General features: G+C 39.7%; 3 protein-coding genes across 4 annotated transcripts; 2 read left to right on the top strand and 1 right to left on the bottom strand.

Annotated features, from left to right (window-relative positions):
- Window positions 1–818: 818 nt before the first annotated feature.
- LOC140782365 (pyruvate, phosphate dikinase 2) lies at window positions 819–11,995 on the top strand. Of its 2 annotated transcripts, none has more exons than XM_073128887.1 (21): window positions 819–982; window positions 1,097–1,377; window positions 5,079–5,135; window positions 5,244–5,477; window positions 5,572–5,709; window positions 5,850–6,012; window positions 6,103–6,338; window positions 6,567–6,695; window positions 6,892–7,071; window positions 7,165–7,302; window positions 7,816–7,980; window positions 8,201–8,362; window positions 8,646–8,735; window positions 9,058–9,196; window positions 9,617–9,794; window positions 10,104–10,233; window positions 10,565–10,693; window positions 11,027–11,164; window positions 11,277–11,354; window positions 11,463–11,554; window positions 11,684–11,995. In XM_073128887.1, the coding sequence occupies exons 2-21, from the start codon at window positions 1,102–1,104 to the stop codon at window positions 11,724–11,726; spliced, it is 2,895 nt and encodes a 964-aa protein (XP_072984988.1). In that variant the 5' UTR covers window positions 819–982; window positions 1,097–1,101; the 3' UTR covers window positions 11,727–11,995. The 2 variants fall into 2 exon arrangements, with proteins under 2 accessions (XP_072984988.1, XP_072984990.1); XM_073128889.1 differs by having other exon boundaries at window positions 821–982; window positions 1,100–1,377.
- A 1,019-nt stretch (window positions 11,996–13,014) lies between these two features.
- Window positions 13,015–15,456, top strand: LOC140780987 (uncharacterized). The gene is made up of 4 exons (XM_073126728.1): window positions 13,015–14,002; window positions 14,465–14,672; window positions 14,765–14,894; window positions 14,976–15,456. The coding sequence occupies exons 1-4, from the start codon at window positions 13,287–13,289 to the stop codon at window positions 15,221–15,223; spliced, it is 1,302 nt and encodes a 433-aa protein (XP_072982829.1). The 5' UTR covers window positions 13,015–13,286; the 3' UTR covers window positions 15,224–15,456.
- A 409-nt stretch (window positions 15,457–15,865) lies between these two features.
- On the bottom strand, window positions 15,866–17,516 carry LOC140780988 (uncharacterized). Its single transcript, XM_073126729.1, has one exon. It carries the CDS (start codon window positions 16,915–16,917, stop codon window positions 16,159–16,161), a length of 759 nt encoding a protein of 252 aa, XP_072982830.1. The 5' UTR covers window positions 16,918–17,516; the 3' UTR covers window positions 15,866–16,158.
- Between the last annotated feature and the right edge of the window lie 228 nt (window positions 17,517–17,744).

Raw genomic sequence — 17,744 nt, 5'->3', positions numbered from 1 at the left:
TTAGCCTTGCTCGCTAGTTCTCGGATCAATTAGACTCGATATAATATATATATAGTAATTCAAGTTAGATGCAATATAATATATTTAAATGAGTAATTAGGCTTTTATGTTAATTATTTGTTTTACTCATCTTTTGTCTCATTTAAAGTACACATTCTTATTCTTAGAATAATGAATATAAAATTATAAAACACAAGAACAACATTTAATGTTGCGAGTGATAATAACTTTCTCTACTAAAATAAGTCCAAGAGCGCTACAGTCATTTTACAGACACTAGTGAAATTATAAAGTAAATATAGAATGGGAATGGATGTAAAGAGAAAAGGTAACATTAGTTTACGTTGCAAATCACCCAAATATATAGGGTGGTTAATATAAATATCTTCGAAAATTAAAGGAAAAATTATCTCAGGTCCGGTCTAATCCGGTCCAGATAAGGTGGGAGGCATCGGCGGCGCATGTGAACGGCAGGAAGCCACGTGGCGACATTCTACTGAACGAATCAGTATATCCCAAGTCGTAAGTAAACCGTGGGTCCCCCACGAGGTCACCTTTTTGGGTGCCCAATAATTCCCCCTCCCATTTTAATTTCTCCTCTCCACTCTCTTCCCCTCCTCCTATGGAGATCACAAAAAACGCAGGGACCAAAGAAGGCGAAGATAAGAGCCTAACATCTTAATTTTCCAAATATACCCTCACACAAGGGCCATAGGTGGCCCTTCCACGCTCTCAAAATCAGCCGTCATTTTCAAATAAGAGAAGGGCAAATACGTAATATACGATTAATATTCTCCTCAATATTACTAGTTTCGTTCAATATGCTCGACGCCCAAAAGTCCCTCTTGCCTCCTCCCCTGTTCCTAAGATCTTGTACGAATATAATATATATATATATATATACAAAAAGTTAGGGGGGGAAACGAAAAAAAGTACACACCAAGGAAGAGAAGAAGCTCCAATCGACACGCTCTTCCTTGAGGTATAGTGATGAATTTCTGTTCTTCTCTTCTTCCATTTTCTTTCTATGTTGATTGCATTGGATGGAGTTGGAATAATATCTAAATTATGTCTACTTTGGATCTTCCAATGTAAGGAGAGATGGCTTCAACTACAAAAGGCGTGTATATACCTTCGGGAAAAGAAATCTACGTACAAAGGATTGTCTCAAAGGAGAAGTATCTTGTAGAAGAGCTCGGTGGGCTTAGAATTAAGAAGGGATGGAAGGGTCGAGCTCGACCACCGGTTCGGATGGTTAGGGTTGACGGTAGGCAAATGCATAAGCTTGATCAAATTGATTTTGAGCCAAGTGCAGATCGAAGTCAAAGTTGTCCTCCTCTTAAAGCGGTCATTGCACCAATACCTACTACAAAAAAGGTACCTCTCTTTATTCGTTATAATTATGCAATATTAAGAGCATGCTAATTAATTATAGATTTTCCTTCTTCCTTTTAATCCTAGATTGATAGGGTGAGCTCAAATTAATCCGCATGAGATTAGCATGCGCAAGCTAAAGAACAAGCCAATTTGGTCAAAGATTATGTGGGATAAATTTTCCTCAATTTTATTAGAACTTAATGGAGCCCAAACAGGACAGAGATAAGAAGATTCCAAAATAGCAGACAAATATATTTGTGATGATTCATGAGATGAAATCTGATGTTCCCTTGCCTAATTTATTGGGAAGAAAACAGAATCAAAACATCTCTAAGATAGAGATGGCTAACTAATAGGCAACTAGTTAGGCATTAAGATGAACACAATTAGCGCACATAATGCAACATAATGAACATTTAAGAGAGCAACATCAAATACTCATTTGCATATAGATAATTTCATTTCAAATCGATCCTTGCAAAGCCTACAAACATTTTTGCATGGAAAGGCCACTATATTTCAATCAAACCGGCCTAGATGATAAATTATATGGCTATATTATATATCGACCAAAATATAAAACCTCTACTTGCCCCGGATGCAAGTAAACATATAATTAACATAGATCTGTCCTAATATAGTCATTAATAAAATGCTAATTTTATAAGTATTATATATATATAAAAATTAGTGAGTTAAAATGTTAATCTTAGCAGCTATTTATATATATAAATCGCTGAACTTATTAATAATTTATTTAAATTTTTTTTAAATAAAATACTAATATATTTAACTAGGTCTATCTTAATTATTTTTTTTCCTTTTATCAACGTCTTAGAAGACGCTAAACTCACAGACACTTCTCTTTAAAAACAGTAGAATAGATATGTTCAGTATTGAATCTAAAAAAGGGTCTATTTTGGTATAATAAAATTTAGAAGAGGGTAATTTGGTCAGTACACTATAACACCATGCCAATATTTGCACCGAATTTTATTGGCACTGGAATGCGAGCCATAGATTTCTCTCTTTTGTGGCATCAAGGTCCAAAATATCGTTTCCCCACAGTCCTAGATTGAACTCCTATTGGCAGCATTAGGATACATTTTGTTTTATTTCCTCACATGCTTCTGGATCTTATATTCCTTCTTTCCTCCAAATAAATCCCCGTTTCAAGAACGAGTAGGAGTAGAAATTTCACACCTAATATCACTAGCCTGTATGTTATACTATTGCTATCCTCCTGTGATTGCTTTCAAAGGTTTCACAAGTAATACTACCTCCTACTACCTCCCCCGCCTATATTTATTTATAATACTTTTTATGTTAAAATATGTCGCCCACTATTTAGAAAGTAAGTTTATTGATTTAGTGTATGCTGATTTATGTAGGTCGATCTGAGTCTGTTATTAGATACATGCTAACAATATCAATAGTGTCATCAAATATTAAATTTATACGTCACTTTGCATATCCTTTTTTTTTCTCTTAGAAAATTTTTTTTTGGAGATTAATTATGAAAAGGTGTACATAGATGGGTTAACCAACACCATCCATGATGATAGAAATTTTTTGCCCTCAGTCCATTGAACATCTTGACGAATTAAACTTTTTTTTTAATATATTAAGGGAGAAAAGAGAGAGAGTATGAAAGGAATCCGAATCGGAATCCATGGGTGGTGAAATAAAGAAAATGATAGACAAAATATCAATTAAAATAAAGAAGATTTTTAGCAAGCAGCCAAGCTTGCTACCAAGCAAAAAAACAAAATGAGCAACAAACACAAGCAACATGCATGATATTTAAGCGGTCACGGGGATAAATAATTTTTTAATAATCACTTGGTCACTGACATGCAATATACTCTCATTTCTCCATAGTTTATATATGTATATATATTTGACACGCTAGATGATGATTAGGGTTATAGAAACTGTCACACTCCACTACAGTGACTTTGGGTCACTTCTGATTTATTTTTAATGAGATTTTTACATAATTATCACTAATTTTTTTAAATATCAGAATTACTGTTATAAAAGTTCTCTTTCAATTGTCAATATAATTAATTTTTAACGTACATTTTTTAAAGTAAATAAGTATACATTAATAACTAAAATATTCTTATTTTTTATATAAAAATCTCTTTCTTAGTTCATGCATGTTGCAAAGTTCCACTTGTGTCTTTGGTTGGAAACCATCATATTTTTTATGCTAATTAGTAAATAATCAGGAGTTAGATGAAAAATAGGTAGCAATTATATTAAGGTAATGCAGCCAACTAAAGGTTTGGAGTTTGGATAGTCGACACACTGCCCACTCTGTCTCGAGAAAGTTGAGCATTTAAAATATATATTTATTGATTTTATTAGCTAAAAAAAATCCAAAGTGTGAGTAATTTGAAGGGCAGTAATATAATTGTCACACCTAAATCTTCTCATGCTGGTCTTGATTTTGGACTAAACTTTAGGATAATCCCAAGTGGCAAAGATAACATCCTGTGGTAATTATTGTTGAAAGAAATTCAATAACAATCACTATCATCCTCTCCATTTATGCAGTAAGATTGCAGATTCTGTATTAATATTAAGAACCTCGTGCACTTTGAACACTCTAATTAGTTGAATAATTTACTCATCTAAGTTGATTTACTATTATGAATATATTTTTTTAAACTGTATATACCACTAGTCTGCTTCATTTCGCCCACAGTTTTCAAGGATCCAAGTGCTCCAATGAATGGTCTTGCCTGTGACTTGGAGCTCATCCCTTTTTCCTCTCTTAGATTTGGGTTGTATCATCATCTCGATGACAGTTTGGTCGGATTTTATTTGCGACAACTTGGCTCAAATCTTTAGGGCTATTTATCTTGGATTTGTTTTCAGATTATTCTTTTTTCCTTTTAGAAAGTTTTCCTCAGAAAGGTACCAGTGATGAAATAAATATCTCTTCTATGAGTAACCTCTAAATGTTAGTCTCATTTTCTATGACATATCTGCCACTTAAAAGGTATAGGTTGTCAAAACTATGTCTAAATCATTCAAAGAACTTCAATAATTGGATTGTAAATACTTAGATAATTAGAAATATTATATAAACAAAAGCCATTTTGTTTTTTTGGGTACAAATTTGTCATATGGATAAAGATGAGGATTTTCTCTCTATTTATTTATTTTATTTTATTTTTTTTCAAAAAAATGGTCATTCGCGTAGTGTAACGCCGTTAGATCTAGCGGAAAACCAGGGGTTCGCAGAAGCTCTCTCAAAGTGCCCGCAGTTTTAACTCGTAGGTGGGTCCCAGGAACGGGATGAGGGGACCCACCTAAATCCACGTCGACAGGTAAAGCCTCGGGGGCTCTGCCACACGACTCGTGTGGGTACTTCCTGCCTACGCGTCCCTCCATCCCTGCGCTTAGTTTTATCTCGGAATACGCCAAAAATTCCTATTTATTATCCAACTCATCTCCATCCCATTTACGTGTATGTGACCCATCAAAGAGTTATCCTACCCCTTGTCCCTATCATCACGTCTCCCCTCTCATGGTAATCCCCCCTATAAATAGACACCACTCCACCCTCTCGCTCATCACACAGTCACATAATCTTTGTTGTTGTTGTTGTTGTTCTTCTTCTTCTTCTTCTTCTTGTTCTCCTTGTTATTGTACTAATGGCTCCAGCTGCCCATGTTGTTCGACACCAGAGAGTCTTCACCTTCGGCAAGGGGAAGAGCGAGGGCAACAAAGGCATGAAAGCTCTGGTGAGCGATTCCTACTTATTTGTTCAATAGCAGTATGGTGTAGCAGAAGGGGTGCGATATATATATATATACACACACATATATAACTCTTATCTGGAATTGTAACAGTTGGGGGGGAAAGGGGCGAACCTGGCGGAGATGGCGAGCATCGGGCTATCGGTGCCGCCGGGGCTGACGGTGTCGACGGAGGCGTGCCAGCAGTACCAGGAGAATGGCCTCAAGCTACCCCCAGGCCTATGGGAGGAGATTCTGGAAGGCCTCCTCTGGGTGGAGGAGGAAATGGGAGCTAAACTTGGAAACGCAGAGAAGCCGCTTCTCGTGTCCGTCCGATCCGGTGCTGCGGTACGCGACAGTATGATCATCAGTTTATTTATTTATTTATTATTACTATTTTGTAAGGATGTTATTTGATAGTATTTGATGTACGTGCACGTAGGTGTCCATGCCTGGGATGATGGATACGGTGCTAAATCTGGGACTCAATGATGAGGTGGTGATGGGGTTGGCGGCGAAGAGCGGGGAGAGGTTTGCATACGACTCGTACCGCCGCTTTTTGGATATGTTCGGGGACGTGGTCAGTACTTTGACTCGGATCTTCCGTTATTATTATGGTGTTCTATTTTTATACGCGGGCTCCACTTGACTCGGATAAGAGGATTATTTATTTTGTATTTTTGCGAATACACCCCTTTCTAATCAGATATTTGTTTTTAGGTTATGAGTATCCCCCACGCGCTATTCGAGGAGAAGCTCGAAGCCCTCAAAGCGGCCAAAGGCGTGCGCCAGGACACCGAGCTCACCTCCGCCGACCTCAAGGAGTTGGTCGCCCAATACAAGAATGTCTACCTCGAAGCCAAAGGCGAGCAATTCCCTTCAGGTGATTAATCTTTCCATCTCCTTCGACCCAATCCTTTTACGCCATTTTAGGAACTTAGATTGTGTTGTGATTTTTGAACTGTGTTTGTAGATCCAAAGAAGCAGCTGCACTTGGCGGTCTTGGCGGTGTTTGATTCCTGGGATAGTCCCAGGGCGAAGAAGTATAGGAGCATCAACCAGATCACTGGGCTCAAGGGAACTGCGGTCAATGTGCAGTGCATGGTGTTCGGCAACATGGGCGATTCCTCCGGGACCGGCGTGCTCTTTACTAGGAACCCTAGCACCGGCGAGAAGAAGCTTTACGGGGAGTTCCTCATCAATGCGCAGGTATTGGAAGCAATTTTCTGGATTCAAATTAGTAAACGAACGAACTTTATACGATCCTAAATGTGTTCACAACTTCACATTTCCAAAATTATGCCAATCCAAGTGGGTTTTCCATGTTATGCTTGGCAAAATTTTGATTTTTTTTTCTATTATCGAGGAGACTAGAATTTGTATATGTATTAATTAAGTAAAACTAAGTGATTGTACATATCTCTGCAATGATGACAGGGTGAGGATGTAGTTGCTGGAATAAGAACTCCGCAGGATATAGAGAGAATGAAGGACTGCATGCCAGAGGCTTATGCCGAGCTTGTCGAGAATTGCAACATATTGGAGCGGCATTATAAGGATATGATGGTATGACCAATTCTTTTCTAACATATAATAGTAGTGTTGATTAGGAATACAGCTGATACTTTTGAAGTCATTTTCATTGCACTTATCGCCTCATCAAATTCTGATTTACTTAAGATGAATATTAGTAACTTTGAATCTGGGGCCATTTATTGTTCACAGAGCTTGAAATTAATTGATCTTTCTCCTATAAATGCAGGATATTGAATTTACTGTTCAAGAAAATAGGCTTTGGATGCTTCAGTGCAGAACAGGAAAGCGTACCGGCAAAGGTGCTGTAAAGATTGCAGTGGACATGGTCGAGGAGGGCCTTGTTGATACTCGTTCTGCTATTAAAATGGTAGAACCAGGGCATCTGGACCAACTTCTTCATCCACAGGTATCAGTTAGATTTACTCGTAGACACTCATTGTTATTTATAGATCACTGTGTTAGATATCTGGCTGATTTTTACTATCTCCATCCTTAACAGTTTGAAGATCCCTCTGCATACAAAGACAAAGTGATTGCTACAGGCTTGCCAGCATCACCGGGTGCTGCAGTAGGTCAAGTTGTCTTCACTGCTGAGGACGCTGAAGCATGGCACACCCAAGGGAAGGCTGTAATTTTGGTAAGAAAGTCATCCTCTTGGTATAAGATCATATAGCCAACATTATGTTACCGGCAGGCTGTTTCTAGAATTCTAGGTAATCTGCAATTATAGGAGAGTGTTATTTTGAATTATTCCACCTTGGTCATCATCCTATGTGAAGTGTGCCACAATGAACCTATTAAGATGTTTTCTAGGTGATTATGATACATGGCTTTTAATTGAACCCTTCCTTAATCTTGGAGCCTTGTGGACTTAAATGTTTGATCTAGTGTAATTCTCTATAAGAAAGGTTAGAGTTAGATTATGAATATAATGAAGATGAAGATGAAGATTACAGATCAGACTTCTGTAATTGTTGTTGATTTAGGTTGTTATTGCATAAGAGTAGAATAAAGCAATTGTGCATACTTGATTTTACTGCCTGGTGGTCATAAAAGATGCATGTAACTCGATGAAAATTACATATGCTCAACTTTGTTGACCTTGTTATTCTCTCATGTTTTACGTTTATCATGGTTTGCATATATGCAGGTGAGGACGGAGACCAGTCCGGAGGATGTTGGTGGCATGCATGCAGCCACCGGTATTCTGACAGCAAGAGGTGGCATGACTTCTCATGCGGCTGTTGTAGCTCGTGGATGGGGAAAATGTTGTGTATCTGGCTGCTCTGATATCCGCGTGAATGATGCAGACAAGGTGACTACTTAGATCAACTGCTTTCCAATGTGGTGAAGTTTTAGCATGTTACACTTAACTAATTTCATAATATTGAACTTCTATTGATTGTTAACAGTCGCAATTATGATTCTTTCTTATTTAGCAATGAGTTACTATAAGTAATAAACTTTGTGTCACTTTTTTGTTGCAAGATTTTTTTGGTTTTTGATATTCTTTATTTATTTTTTTGGCATTTTAGGTAGTTGTTGTTGGAGACAAGATTTTACAGGAAGGTGACTGGCTATCACTGAATGGATCAACTGGAGAAGTTATTTTGGGAAAGCAGCCACTTTGTCCACCAGCTCTCAGTGGTGACTTGGGAGCTTTCATGGCTTGGGTGGACGGGATTAGGCAGATAAAGGTACCAATTTTATGGGCAAACAAACTTTTCTTGCCTTCTGGCCAACACAAAACTTGGAACTCTTATGATTTAAAAGCAATATTTACTACAGCCTCTTTTTATAAACTTATCAAATATTGTAAATATTTGTTTTATTTTTTTCAATTAGTTTCATTGCCTTTTACAAATCATAGTGTGTCCAATATGAGAAGAATTGGATATCGTCAGTTTTGTTTGGTTTGCGCAAATGCTTTTTGTCATTCACAAAAGTGGAAGTGCTCATTGTGAATGGTCAATATGCTAGGTCATGGCAAATGCAGACACACCTGCAGATGCATTGGCTGCAAGAAATAATGGTGCTGAAGGAATTGGACTTTGTAGGACAGAACACATGGTGAGTTTAATATTTTCTCTTTGTCTATCTTTTTTAATGGTCCTGGAAAATTTATATCACATCACTGATCGACTGCTCTGGTGTAAAACACAGATAATATTGGTTACTAACCATTTGTATCTGCTAAGCTACAATGAAGATAAATGTTCCTCATTAAATGATAATAATTGTATATGGAAAAGAAGACTAAATTATCTAATCTGTACTGTTGTAAATTTTAATGCTTCAAGAGATGTTAAGCACTCAGAAGCTTGTTTTGACTTTATACAATGCTAGTCACTAATAATCTTCAATTTGCATTTTGGCATGCATAATGTCTCAGTTCTTTGCTTCCGACGAAAGGATAAAGGCTGTAAGAAAGATGATAATGGCACCAACTCTTGAACAGAGGCAAAAAGCATTGGATCTCCTCTTGCCCTACCAGAGATCTGATTTTGAAGGCATTTTCCGTGCCATGGATGGTATGAGTTTTCTTCACTCAGAGATGTTAATTATCTCATCAGCTTCATGATATTATGGAACTTTAAAAGAAACGATATAGTAGGCTATCATAGAGTTGTGATTGGCATGTTGGTATAGATATAGAAGGCATCTATCATGGAGTGGTGATTGGCATGCTGGTATAGATATAGAAGGCATCGATATTGCTTGACTATTACTGATTGCATGTGCATTTGCAATCTGACGGAGAATTTGTAATAGTCAGACCTGATAGTTGAGGAATTCCCTGGATCTAATGATGCTCTTAAAGCATTTAAGTGTTAAATAAAACATTTCTCATCATATTGTTCCCATGACAACTGGTTTTTTTTACTTCTCCTAGGGGTTTCTCAGGAAGCATTTATTTTGATTTTTGATCTCCTTAAATGTTTATATTTCAGGACTTCCAGTGACTATCCGGTTGTTAGATCCTCCTCTTCACGAGTTCCTTCCAGAAGGTAACATTGATGACATCGTACGTGAATTATCTTCAGACACTGGCACAACCGAAGAGGAAGTCTTTGCAAGAGTTGAGAAGCTCTCCGAAGTAAATCCAATGCTTGGTTTCCGCGGCTGCAGGTTGGACTTACTTTGCCAATCTTCTTGCCTGTAATCTACCTATTAAAATTTTGTTTGGCACTCTTTACTCTTTGATTGATTATTATTTCCTCTCCTTATATTGTCTTAGAAATCTACTCCAGAAAATTGATAGTACATATCTATAGTTCAAACCTTTGCTTTTTGTTAAATTTTTTTTTTGTGATTACAGCACTATTTCTCTCATTTGGTGAAGATGTACTTTCTGAAAGATCATATTTGTTTTATGTTGAGAATATCTATCCCATCATTTATTTACGGTGTATTAATGGCACGATCTTGTGATTTTAGGCTCGGAATATCATACCCGGAATTAACAGAAATGCAAGCGCGTGCTATTTTTGAAGCTGCTATTTCTATGATCAACCAAGGTGTTAAAGTTTTTCCAGAAATAATGGTACCTCTCGTGGGAACACCTCAGGCATGTCCCTTGTCCTATCTTTCACTCTGTTCTCATTCTAAGCATTATTTCATTTTCAGCTGCACATTTGTAATAATCCAGTGACAGTGCTTGGGTGACCTACTATTCATTATTACAAGAGTAAACTACAGTGGAAGTAAAATACCATCTAAAATTTTAAAGAATGATCCATTTGTGAAGTGAAAATAACAGAAATGTGAAAATTTGCTCCATATCCAGTTGTGAAGTCTCATATCATATCAATTTTGAATGGTTTAATTCTCCAGTTGCATGGTGTCCCCTGTTTTGCACCTCTTTCCATCTTTCAATGATCGACATCTTGGACTTGCAGGAACTAGGGCATCAAATGAGTCTGATACGCAAAATCGCAGAAAAAGTGTTTGCTGCCATGGGCACTTCTATTAACTATAAAGTTGGGACCATGATTGAAATTCCTAGGGCTGCCTTAGTAGCAGATGAGGTGAGTTGCAAACTTAGCTCTCTCGATTTTTCAGGATATTATTTGACGTCTAATATAGTAACCAAAATTTACATGCATGATTAACTTGTTCATACTTATACCAAGGTCTACTTCATTATACTCTTAAGTCACATATGAGTATGACCATAAACAATACATCCTAGAAGAAATCATTATACCAGATATAGTACCTACCACTCATTTGCTTCTGTTAGGCTTGCAGTCATCATCCTTAAATTTGGACAGGACAAGTATGATTGCCAATTATTCTCCCATATCAATATTGATTTTTTAGACTCTCTCCTTATTCAAACTCTTTATTGTGATTGGCAGATTGCAGAGCAAGCAGAGTTCTTCTCTTTTGGGACAAATGATCTCACACAGATGACATTTGGTTATAGTAGAGATGATGTTGGCAAGTTTCTCCCAATCTACCTAGCCCAGGGTATCCTGCAAAATGATCCTTTCGAGGTAACATTATATGTAATTATTTATCAGTAAGAAAGATTCACGTTATTTTGTTGGGACACTATATCTTACTACAGTTGGAGTTGTGAATTCTGATAGAGTGCTCGTATGCCAGGTGCTTGATCAGAAGGGGGTCGGCGAGCTGATTAAGATCGCAACCGAAAGAGGCCGCAGGGCTCGGCCTGATTTAAAGGTTAGCAACATAAGAAGTACACAGTGGATGTGTCTGGAAATCTGAACGCATTCGTCTAATACCAGTTTTCAGATAGAGAGACTAACATCGCTCTGAATTCTTGGACAGGTGGGAATTTGTGGTGAGCATGGGGGTGAACCTTCTTCAGTTGCCTTCTTCGCAAAGGCCGGATTAGACTACGTTTCATGCTCCCCATTCAGGTATATCATCAGAATCTTTTCTTTTTTTTCTAAATTAAGTAATACATAAGATTCATACTATACCACCACCAACATACTCTAGAGGAAATGATCTACCCTACAAACAAAATTTTTTATTATCATTTGCAGGGTTCCTATCGCTCGGTTAGCGGCTGCTCAAGTGGTTGTTTAGAGCAAACTTTATTTCGGGCATCAGATCGACATCTGAGCGTTTGTTCTTCGCGGAATAATTAATGCATCGCAGTGGAATAATAGCTCCCTTCTGTGTCCTGTGCTATCTCTCACTTAAGTATATGTAAAATTATCTGTAATGCAGAGATACACTGGATACTTTTAGAGGTGGCTCTTGTGATCTTTCTTTTGGTGCCCCTTTTGTTATCTGAGGAAGACCAGTGTCTCAATATGAAAAAATGAAAAAAAAAAAAAAAGAATTTGCAGTTCTTCAGTTTGGAAACAATTTTGTCAAGCATTTTATCTTCTTTTCTTTCTCACTTTATCCTTCTAGTTTTATAATTGTCATGTCAGCTACTTATTCCAAAGGCTAGTCTTTTTTTAATTCATCATTCAATCTCCATTTAGAGAGAGAGAGAGAGAGAGAGAGAGAGAGAGAGAGAGAGGGAGGGGAGAGATGGAAAACAAAAAGTGAGATCCTGAATTGCCCATCTGCTTGTCTTCATGTCTTGTTCGTTATTATTCCTCCCATGTACACCCAAAATCCAGCAAGCTGACACCATTGCACTCGTCCTAAATAGCAGATTAGTTTAATGACGATGGTGCCCACTATAGTTAACTCTACTTTTCTAATTGCATGGCATCAATCAAAGTCACACTAAGGTCAGCCTTTCCAAAAGAACAACTCTCCATCCCTACTTTCACCTTTTGAGCACAAAGCCCAAAGGTGATTCTCTAACCCCCTTTCTATTTCTTCAACGAATCCTGGCTAAGATTAAGGTTAAGAAAGAGACCAATACTTTTGGTTAATCCAATTGGGAACAGTGGGTGGGTGGGTCTTTTAGCAACAACTTTGTCACAAAGGTAAAGAAGCAGTGGAAAATTTTGGTGAAGACCTCTCCTCGGTGTATGCAAAGCATTAAGTTTTATATATATATTTTTATAACCTCTAAACTTAAACAATTTAATAATCTAGTAAAATTTGAGCACATAACTTCTGTCGTAAAAATTCAGGAACTCATATTTTAATATTACGTTAAATACGCAACTCTCACATAGCATTCGAGAAAGCAAGGACAAGACAAATGGGTCCACAAGTCCAAACATAATTTAAAGACATGGCTTCTTATGGTGAGCTGTATCTCCTTGTATAATTGCCTCAGTTAGCATAGTTTGAAGCTGAATCCTACTTTGCATTTATAATTATTGCTTGGAGTAGTTGAAAATGCCAGTTGTTTTCTTCCCCCAAAAGCAGTCCCCTCTTGACCCACTCAGTGGCCAACTGGGAGGGGGGGCAGTTGAGAGGGTTTCTCTATCCTCTCTCCTCTCCTCTCCTCTCCTCTCCTCTCATCTACTACGTCCACGTGTCAGTCACCCTTAGGAGAGGGCGTACTAAGTCTTCCTCGGCTAACTAAACCAAAACTAAACTATAACTAATCGCTTTCTTCTCTCTCATGTCATCGTCAGAGTGGAGGGAGAATAACAAGTCGTAGATAGCTTAGCTTAGCTATCTATGATCACTCCCAAGCAATAGCCAGAGTTACCAAAAGTCTCCAATTCGATGCTCAAGATGGCCAAGCTCGCCCTCCGCCGCATCTTCTCAAGTCTCCGGTGGCCGGCCCGCCGCCGCTCGAAGCCGAAGGTAGTCGTGCAAAGATTTGGGAGGAGTACGAAAGCGAAGGATGCGTTCGATGTGAGAGACGACGACAGCGGAAGGCCGATCCGGATCGCGACGTTCAACGCCGCCATGTTCTCGATGGCGCCCGCGGTGTCGGAGACTGGTCGGCCAGCGACCGCCGGCGGAGGACAGGAGCACGATATCCGATGCAAGACGGCGAACGACCGCCCGAAGAGCATTCTGAAGCAGCAGAGCTTGTCGAGGTCTAAATTACGCGTGTCGATAAATCTCCCGGACAACGAGATCTCGGTGGAGAGAAGCAAGCAGATGGGTTCTGGGAGCAGGGCTTGGAAGGGGAAAGCGCCCATTAGCCATAGCTTCAGCCTGCCGAGAGCAGCGAGGGAGAAGGAGAGCGTGCGAGGGAGCGATAGGAGCGTGTTGGATGTGCTGAGAGAGGTGGAGGCGGATGTCATCGCGTTGCAGAATGTGAAGGCGGAGGAGGAGAAGGGGATGCGGCCGCTGTCGGAGTTGGCGGAGGGGCTCGGAATGAAGTACGTCTTCGCCGAGAGCTGGGCGCCGGAGTACGGCGATGCCATCCTATCCAAGTTCCCGATCAAGCATTGGAATGTCCAGAAAATCTTCGACGACACCGATTTCAGGTTTGTTCCTCTTCCCGGTTTAACCGCTGAATAATAAAAGAGAAAAAAAAACTAACAAGGAAAAAAAATCGTGATAAAGATCCGAGTTATTACGGTTACTCATCACAACTCTGCTAGTAATTCTTGGCGATAAATAATTGCAATCTTTTTCTTGATTTAGAGTTTTAGTACTGAAATTAGGGAGATTGATGATCACATTAAGGAGTCACTTAGTGGCAGCCAGCCCAAGCAGGAGTCTTTGGATATTCTTACAGTACTCTAAGACAGACAAGCACAAGTACTGTACAGCAATCACTAAGAAAAGGATTAGGTAAATTAGTACAATAATTTAGCATTATTAGTAAATAATTTGTCTAGCAACCTAGAACTTCATCAAAGAGTTATACTGTACTGAAGAAGTATCCATTTATTTAAATGTCAACTGGCTCCATTTGTTCACTTGTCAGTGTAACTTGCAAGCAGGAATGTGTTGAAAGCCACAATTGAGGTCCCTAAGGTTGGAGAAATAAACTTCCACTGTACTCATCTGGATCACCTTGATGAGAACTGGAGATTGAAACAGATCAATTCGATTCTCCGATCTAGCGACACACCGCATATTTTAGCCGGAGGATTAAACTCTCTTGATGAAACTGACTACTCTGTAGAGAGATGGGAAGATATTGTTAAGGTAAACAGGTTGCCAAATCTTTGGTTATATATTTGATTATTCTTCTCTTGGGCCTATTTTTCTGATAAAGTTTTGGTAATGATGCCTCATAGTACTATCAAGAGATTGGAAAGCCAACACCAAAGGTGGAGGTAATGAAGTACTTGAAGGGAAAGCAGTATGTGGATGCCAAGAACTTTGCAGGGGAATGTGAAGCTGTTGTTGTAGTTGCCAAAGGGCAAGGTAATGATACCCTCAATCAATTAAATATCTGTGGTAAAGAATCTACTAATCATTACCTAATCTTTCTATAATCAAGTGCAGATGTGCAAGGGACATGCAAGTATGGCACAAGAGTAGACTACATACTAGCTTCACCAAATTTACCCTATAAATTTGTCCCTGGCTCTTATGGAGTCTTCTCATCAAAGGGCACTTCAGATCATCACATTGTAAAAGTTGACGTAGCGATGGCTAACGCCGACAAAGCTGACACCGGTCACCGCCGCGATCCGAAACCGCGAGTTGTAAAGATAGATAAGGCTTCATCCAAAGGGATATGGGGGAGCTAACTAAGAGTTGTGTATGTGCTTGGTTTCCTTTGCTTGTTCATAGGTTAGGATTTCTTTACATGATTTAAAAATAGTGTGTGTAGTGATAGGAATTTGCTAACAGAGAGAGAGAGAGAGAGAGAGAACTACATGTACATTTGTTCTCCTTTGGTTGCCGTTGTTCTTTTGTATTTAGAATGCAAAGACATGAATCTTTGGGTGGTGATCAACAAGATAAAGATAGTTTATGAATACATTGACGGCCTGTTTGGATGCTCTGAATTTGATTGGACAAACTCTATACATTTTCCTTAAGAATTATTTAATTCAGGTATGATGTTTGAGTAATTAATATGGATTCATCATCCTCGGACCCACAATTCAACTGCCATACGCTTGCTACCAATGGTGTCGTCAAGTCATGACCGAGTGAATCAAATCCTAGCGACTAAGCAGTTTGTGAAAATGGCTTTTATAGAGCAACTTCTAATAACACTCCATGGAAGAAGGAAAATATATTGTATTGTTAGGGAGAGAGAGAGAGAGAGAGAGAGAGAGCCACAGAGGGTTCGGAAGAAATGGGCCTTCTTAATTTTGAAAAAGTTTTCTAAATAAAAATAACACCAGCCCCAAAGTCATGTAATTTGGCTTATTGCTAGAGTATTTTGAAACTCTAATAACCATCCCAAATACTATTTTGAATTTTTTTTTAAAATCTGGAAAATAGATTTTCCTCAAATTCTTAGTAATTGAGGGTTGCCAAGGCCTGAGTGATTTTATTCTCAAAGGAATGTATGCAATATTGGGTCAAGATTATGTACTTTAATCTAATTTCGAGCCCTAAAAAACTTACCAAAACCTTCGGAAAAAAGTGACCGATAAATGACGCCACCCGCGCGCACGAGTTCACACGGTGACCCTTATCCCTCTCTCACCGCCCTCTGACTTGCTCCGCCTCACGCGGTCGTCACAAAGCGGTGACTCCACCACATCGGCATATCGTTACCGTTCACCGCATCTTGACACCTCGTCATCCTTCCCACTTCCCACCTCTCCTTCTCCTCCTCCATCTCCATCTCCGTCTCCTCTTTCCCTTCTTCCATCTCATCGTCTTTTGCCACCTTTTCCGCCTCGAGATTCGCGCTCCCGTTGCGTCCGATGAGCTCCAATCTGAGCCGACCGTCATGGCGGGAGGCGTGGAATATCTCCGGCCGCTCCATCCGCACCTCAGTGAGCCGGACCCGTCCGTCCTCCTTGACGACCCGGAAGAAAAGGCTCCGCCGCCCGACGAGCCACGGCAGAGGCGGCGGAAATCTCTTCGCATCCGCCTTCGCCGCCTCCCTCCGCCGACGCGGCTGTCCCCACTCTCTCTTCTCCTCCTCCGCCGCCGCCGCCACCTTCTCCTCCATCTCTGCCTCCTCCACCGCCTCCCCGTCGCAGCTCTCCGATCCGATGCTCTCCGTGCAGTGATCCCCGTGGTCGGGGTGGAGGAGGCCGCGGGATCCGGCGTCGACCCGCGCCGCCGGCGGAGACGCAGTGGGGCCCACGACGGCGGACTCCACCACGTGGGGCGGCTTCGGCGGGTCGCCAGCTAGGAGGCGGAGTAGCCCGCCGTCCGGCAGGGGAATATTCCTGCAGCGGTAGGATGGATCCCGGCGATCGTCGGGGTCGGAAAACCCTAGCAACGTATGAAGACTCTTCCGAAGGCTCAGCATAGCTTTTTATTGTAATATTTACTTTTTTCAAAAAAGTACCTTTGCTTTGCCGGAATTAGAAATAGATTAGGGGAGGGGTGGGGGGGGCTTTATAGTGGGACAAGGAAGGATAGTAAACAAGGCTTGATGGTAATAGTTTCTATTTTGGGTGGTATGGAGAGAGTTGTTATCTTTTCGAGCACGTCAAGAATAAGAACGGAGCTAATCGAGCTTTTGCTGTTAATAACGTGGCCAGTTGCTGACGTGTCTATGATAATAATCGAAGTATATTTTGCTACAAATTATTTGGATATAGGTTTGCTTGGTTCTAACTATTCCACGTTTCAAAAATATATAATAGCTCGTAAAAGAGTTTGCCAAACTTGAACTCTATTTTAGAAAAAAAAAAAAAAGAGAGTTTGAGTCTTTTTTTTTTCTTTTAAAAAAAAAATCGATACCTTGGTTGACTTCCACCTTGGCTTGCGGAGGGAACTCCAGCTATGAAACTAGGTCAGAAATCATGCAACTTGTGATGCCCTCAGTTTCTCGAGAAGAAAAGAACATTGGCGGCCATGCTTTTTGCCGAGAGAGAAGTAGGTTGGCTACAGTCTACAGCGAACTTTAGTCTGTCTCTATTGATTGCTTCCTCTAAGAGACTTGAATGCATACTTCCAAGCTATTGAATTATTAAGCGAAAAGGAGTAGAATGGAGACAGTGGACAGGTCATTATCCAAGAGGTTAGTGCAGGTGCCAGTTTGGCAATGGAAATTTTGCAAATTGCCACTTGTATTACAAGCTTTATAGCGAAAATGTCCTTTATATATATATATATATATATCTTCTCTTC

Source organism: Typha latifolia, chromosome 2 (assembly GCF_019914945.1).
Source record: "Typha latifolia isolate L0001 chromosome 2, TyphaL0001v2, whole genome shotgun sequence".
NCBI lineage: Eukaryota > Viridiplantae > Streptophyta > Magnoliopsida > Poales > Typhaceae > Typha > Typha latifolia.
This window is presented reverse-complemented; position numbering and strand designations above follow the sequence as displayed.

Excerpts from the sequence above, each read along its gene's own strand:
- LOC140782365 (XM_073128887.1), top strand. The coding sequence starts at position 1,102 with ATGGCTTCAACTACAAAAGGCGTGTATATACCTTCGGGAAAAGAAATC. Across the intron at positions 6,013-6,102 it reads AGGCGAGCAATTCCCTTCAG|ATCCAAAGAAGCAGCTGCAC; the intron begins GTGATTAATCTT and ends CTGTGTTTGTAG. Across the intron at positions 10,234-10,564 it reads CTCTCGTGGGAACACCTCAG|GAACTAGGGCATCAAATGAG; the intron begins GCATGTCCCTTG and ends TTGGACTTGCAG.
- LOC140780987 (XM_073126728.1), top strand. The coding sequence starts at position 13,287 with ATGCTCAAGATGGCCAAGCTCGCCCTCCGCCGCATCTTCTCAAGTCTC. Across the intron at positions 14,003-14,464 it reads TTCGACGACACCGATTTCAG|GAATGTGTTGAAAGCCACAA; the intron begins GTTTGTTCCTCT and ends ACTTGCAAGCAG. Across the intron at positions 14,673-14,764 it reads GATGGGAAGATATTGTTAAG|TACTATCAAGAGATTGGAAA; the intron begins GTAAACAGGTTG and ends GATGCCTCATAG.
- LOC140780988 (XM_073126729.1), bottom strand. The coding sequence starts at position 16,917 with ATGCTGAGCCTTCGGAAGAGTCTTCATACGTTGCTAGGGTTTTCCGAC.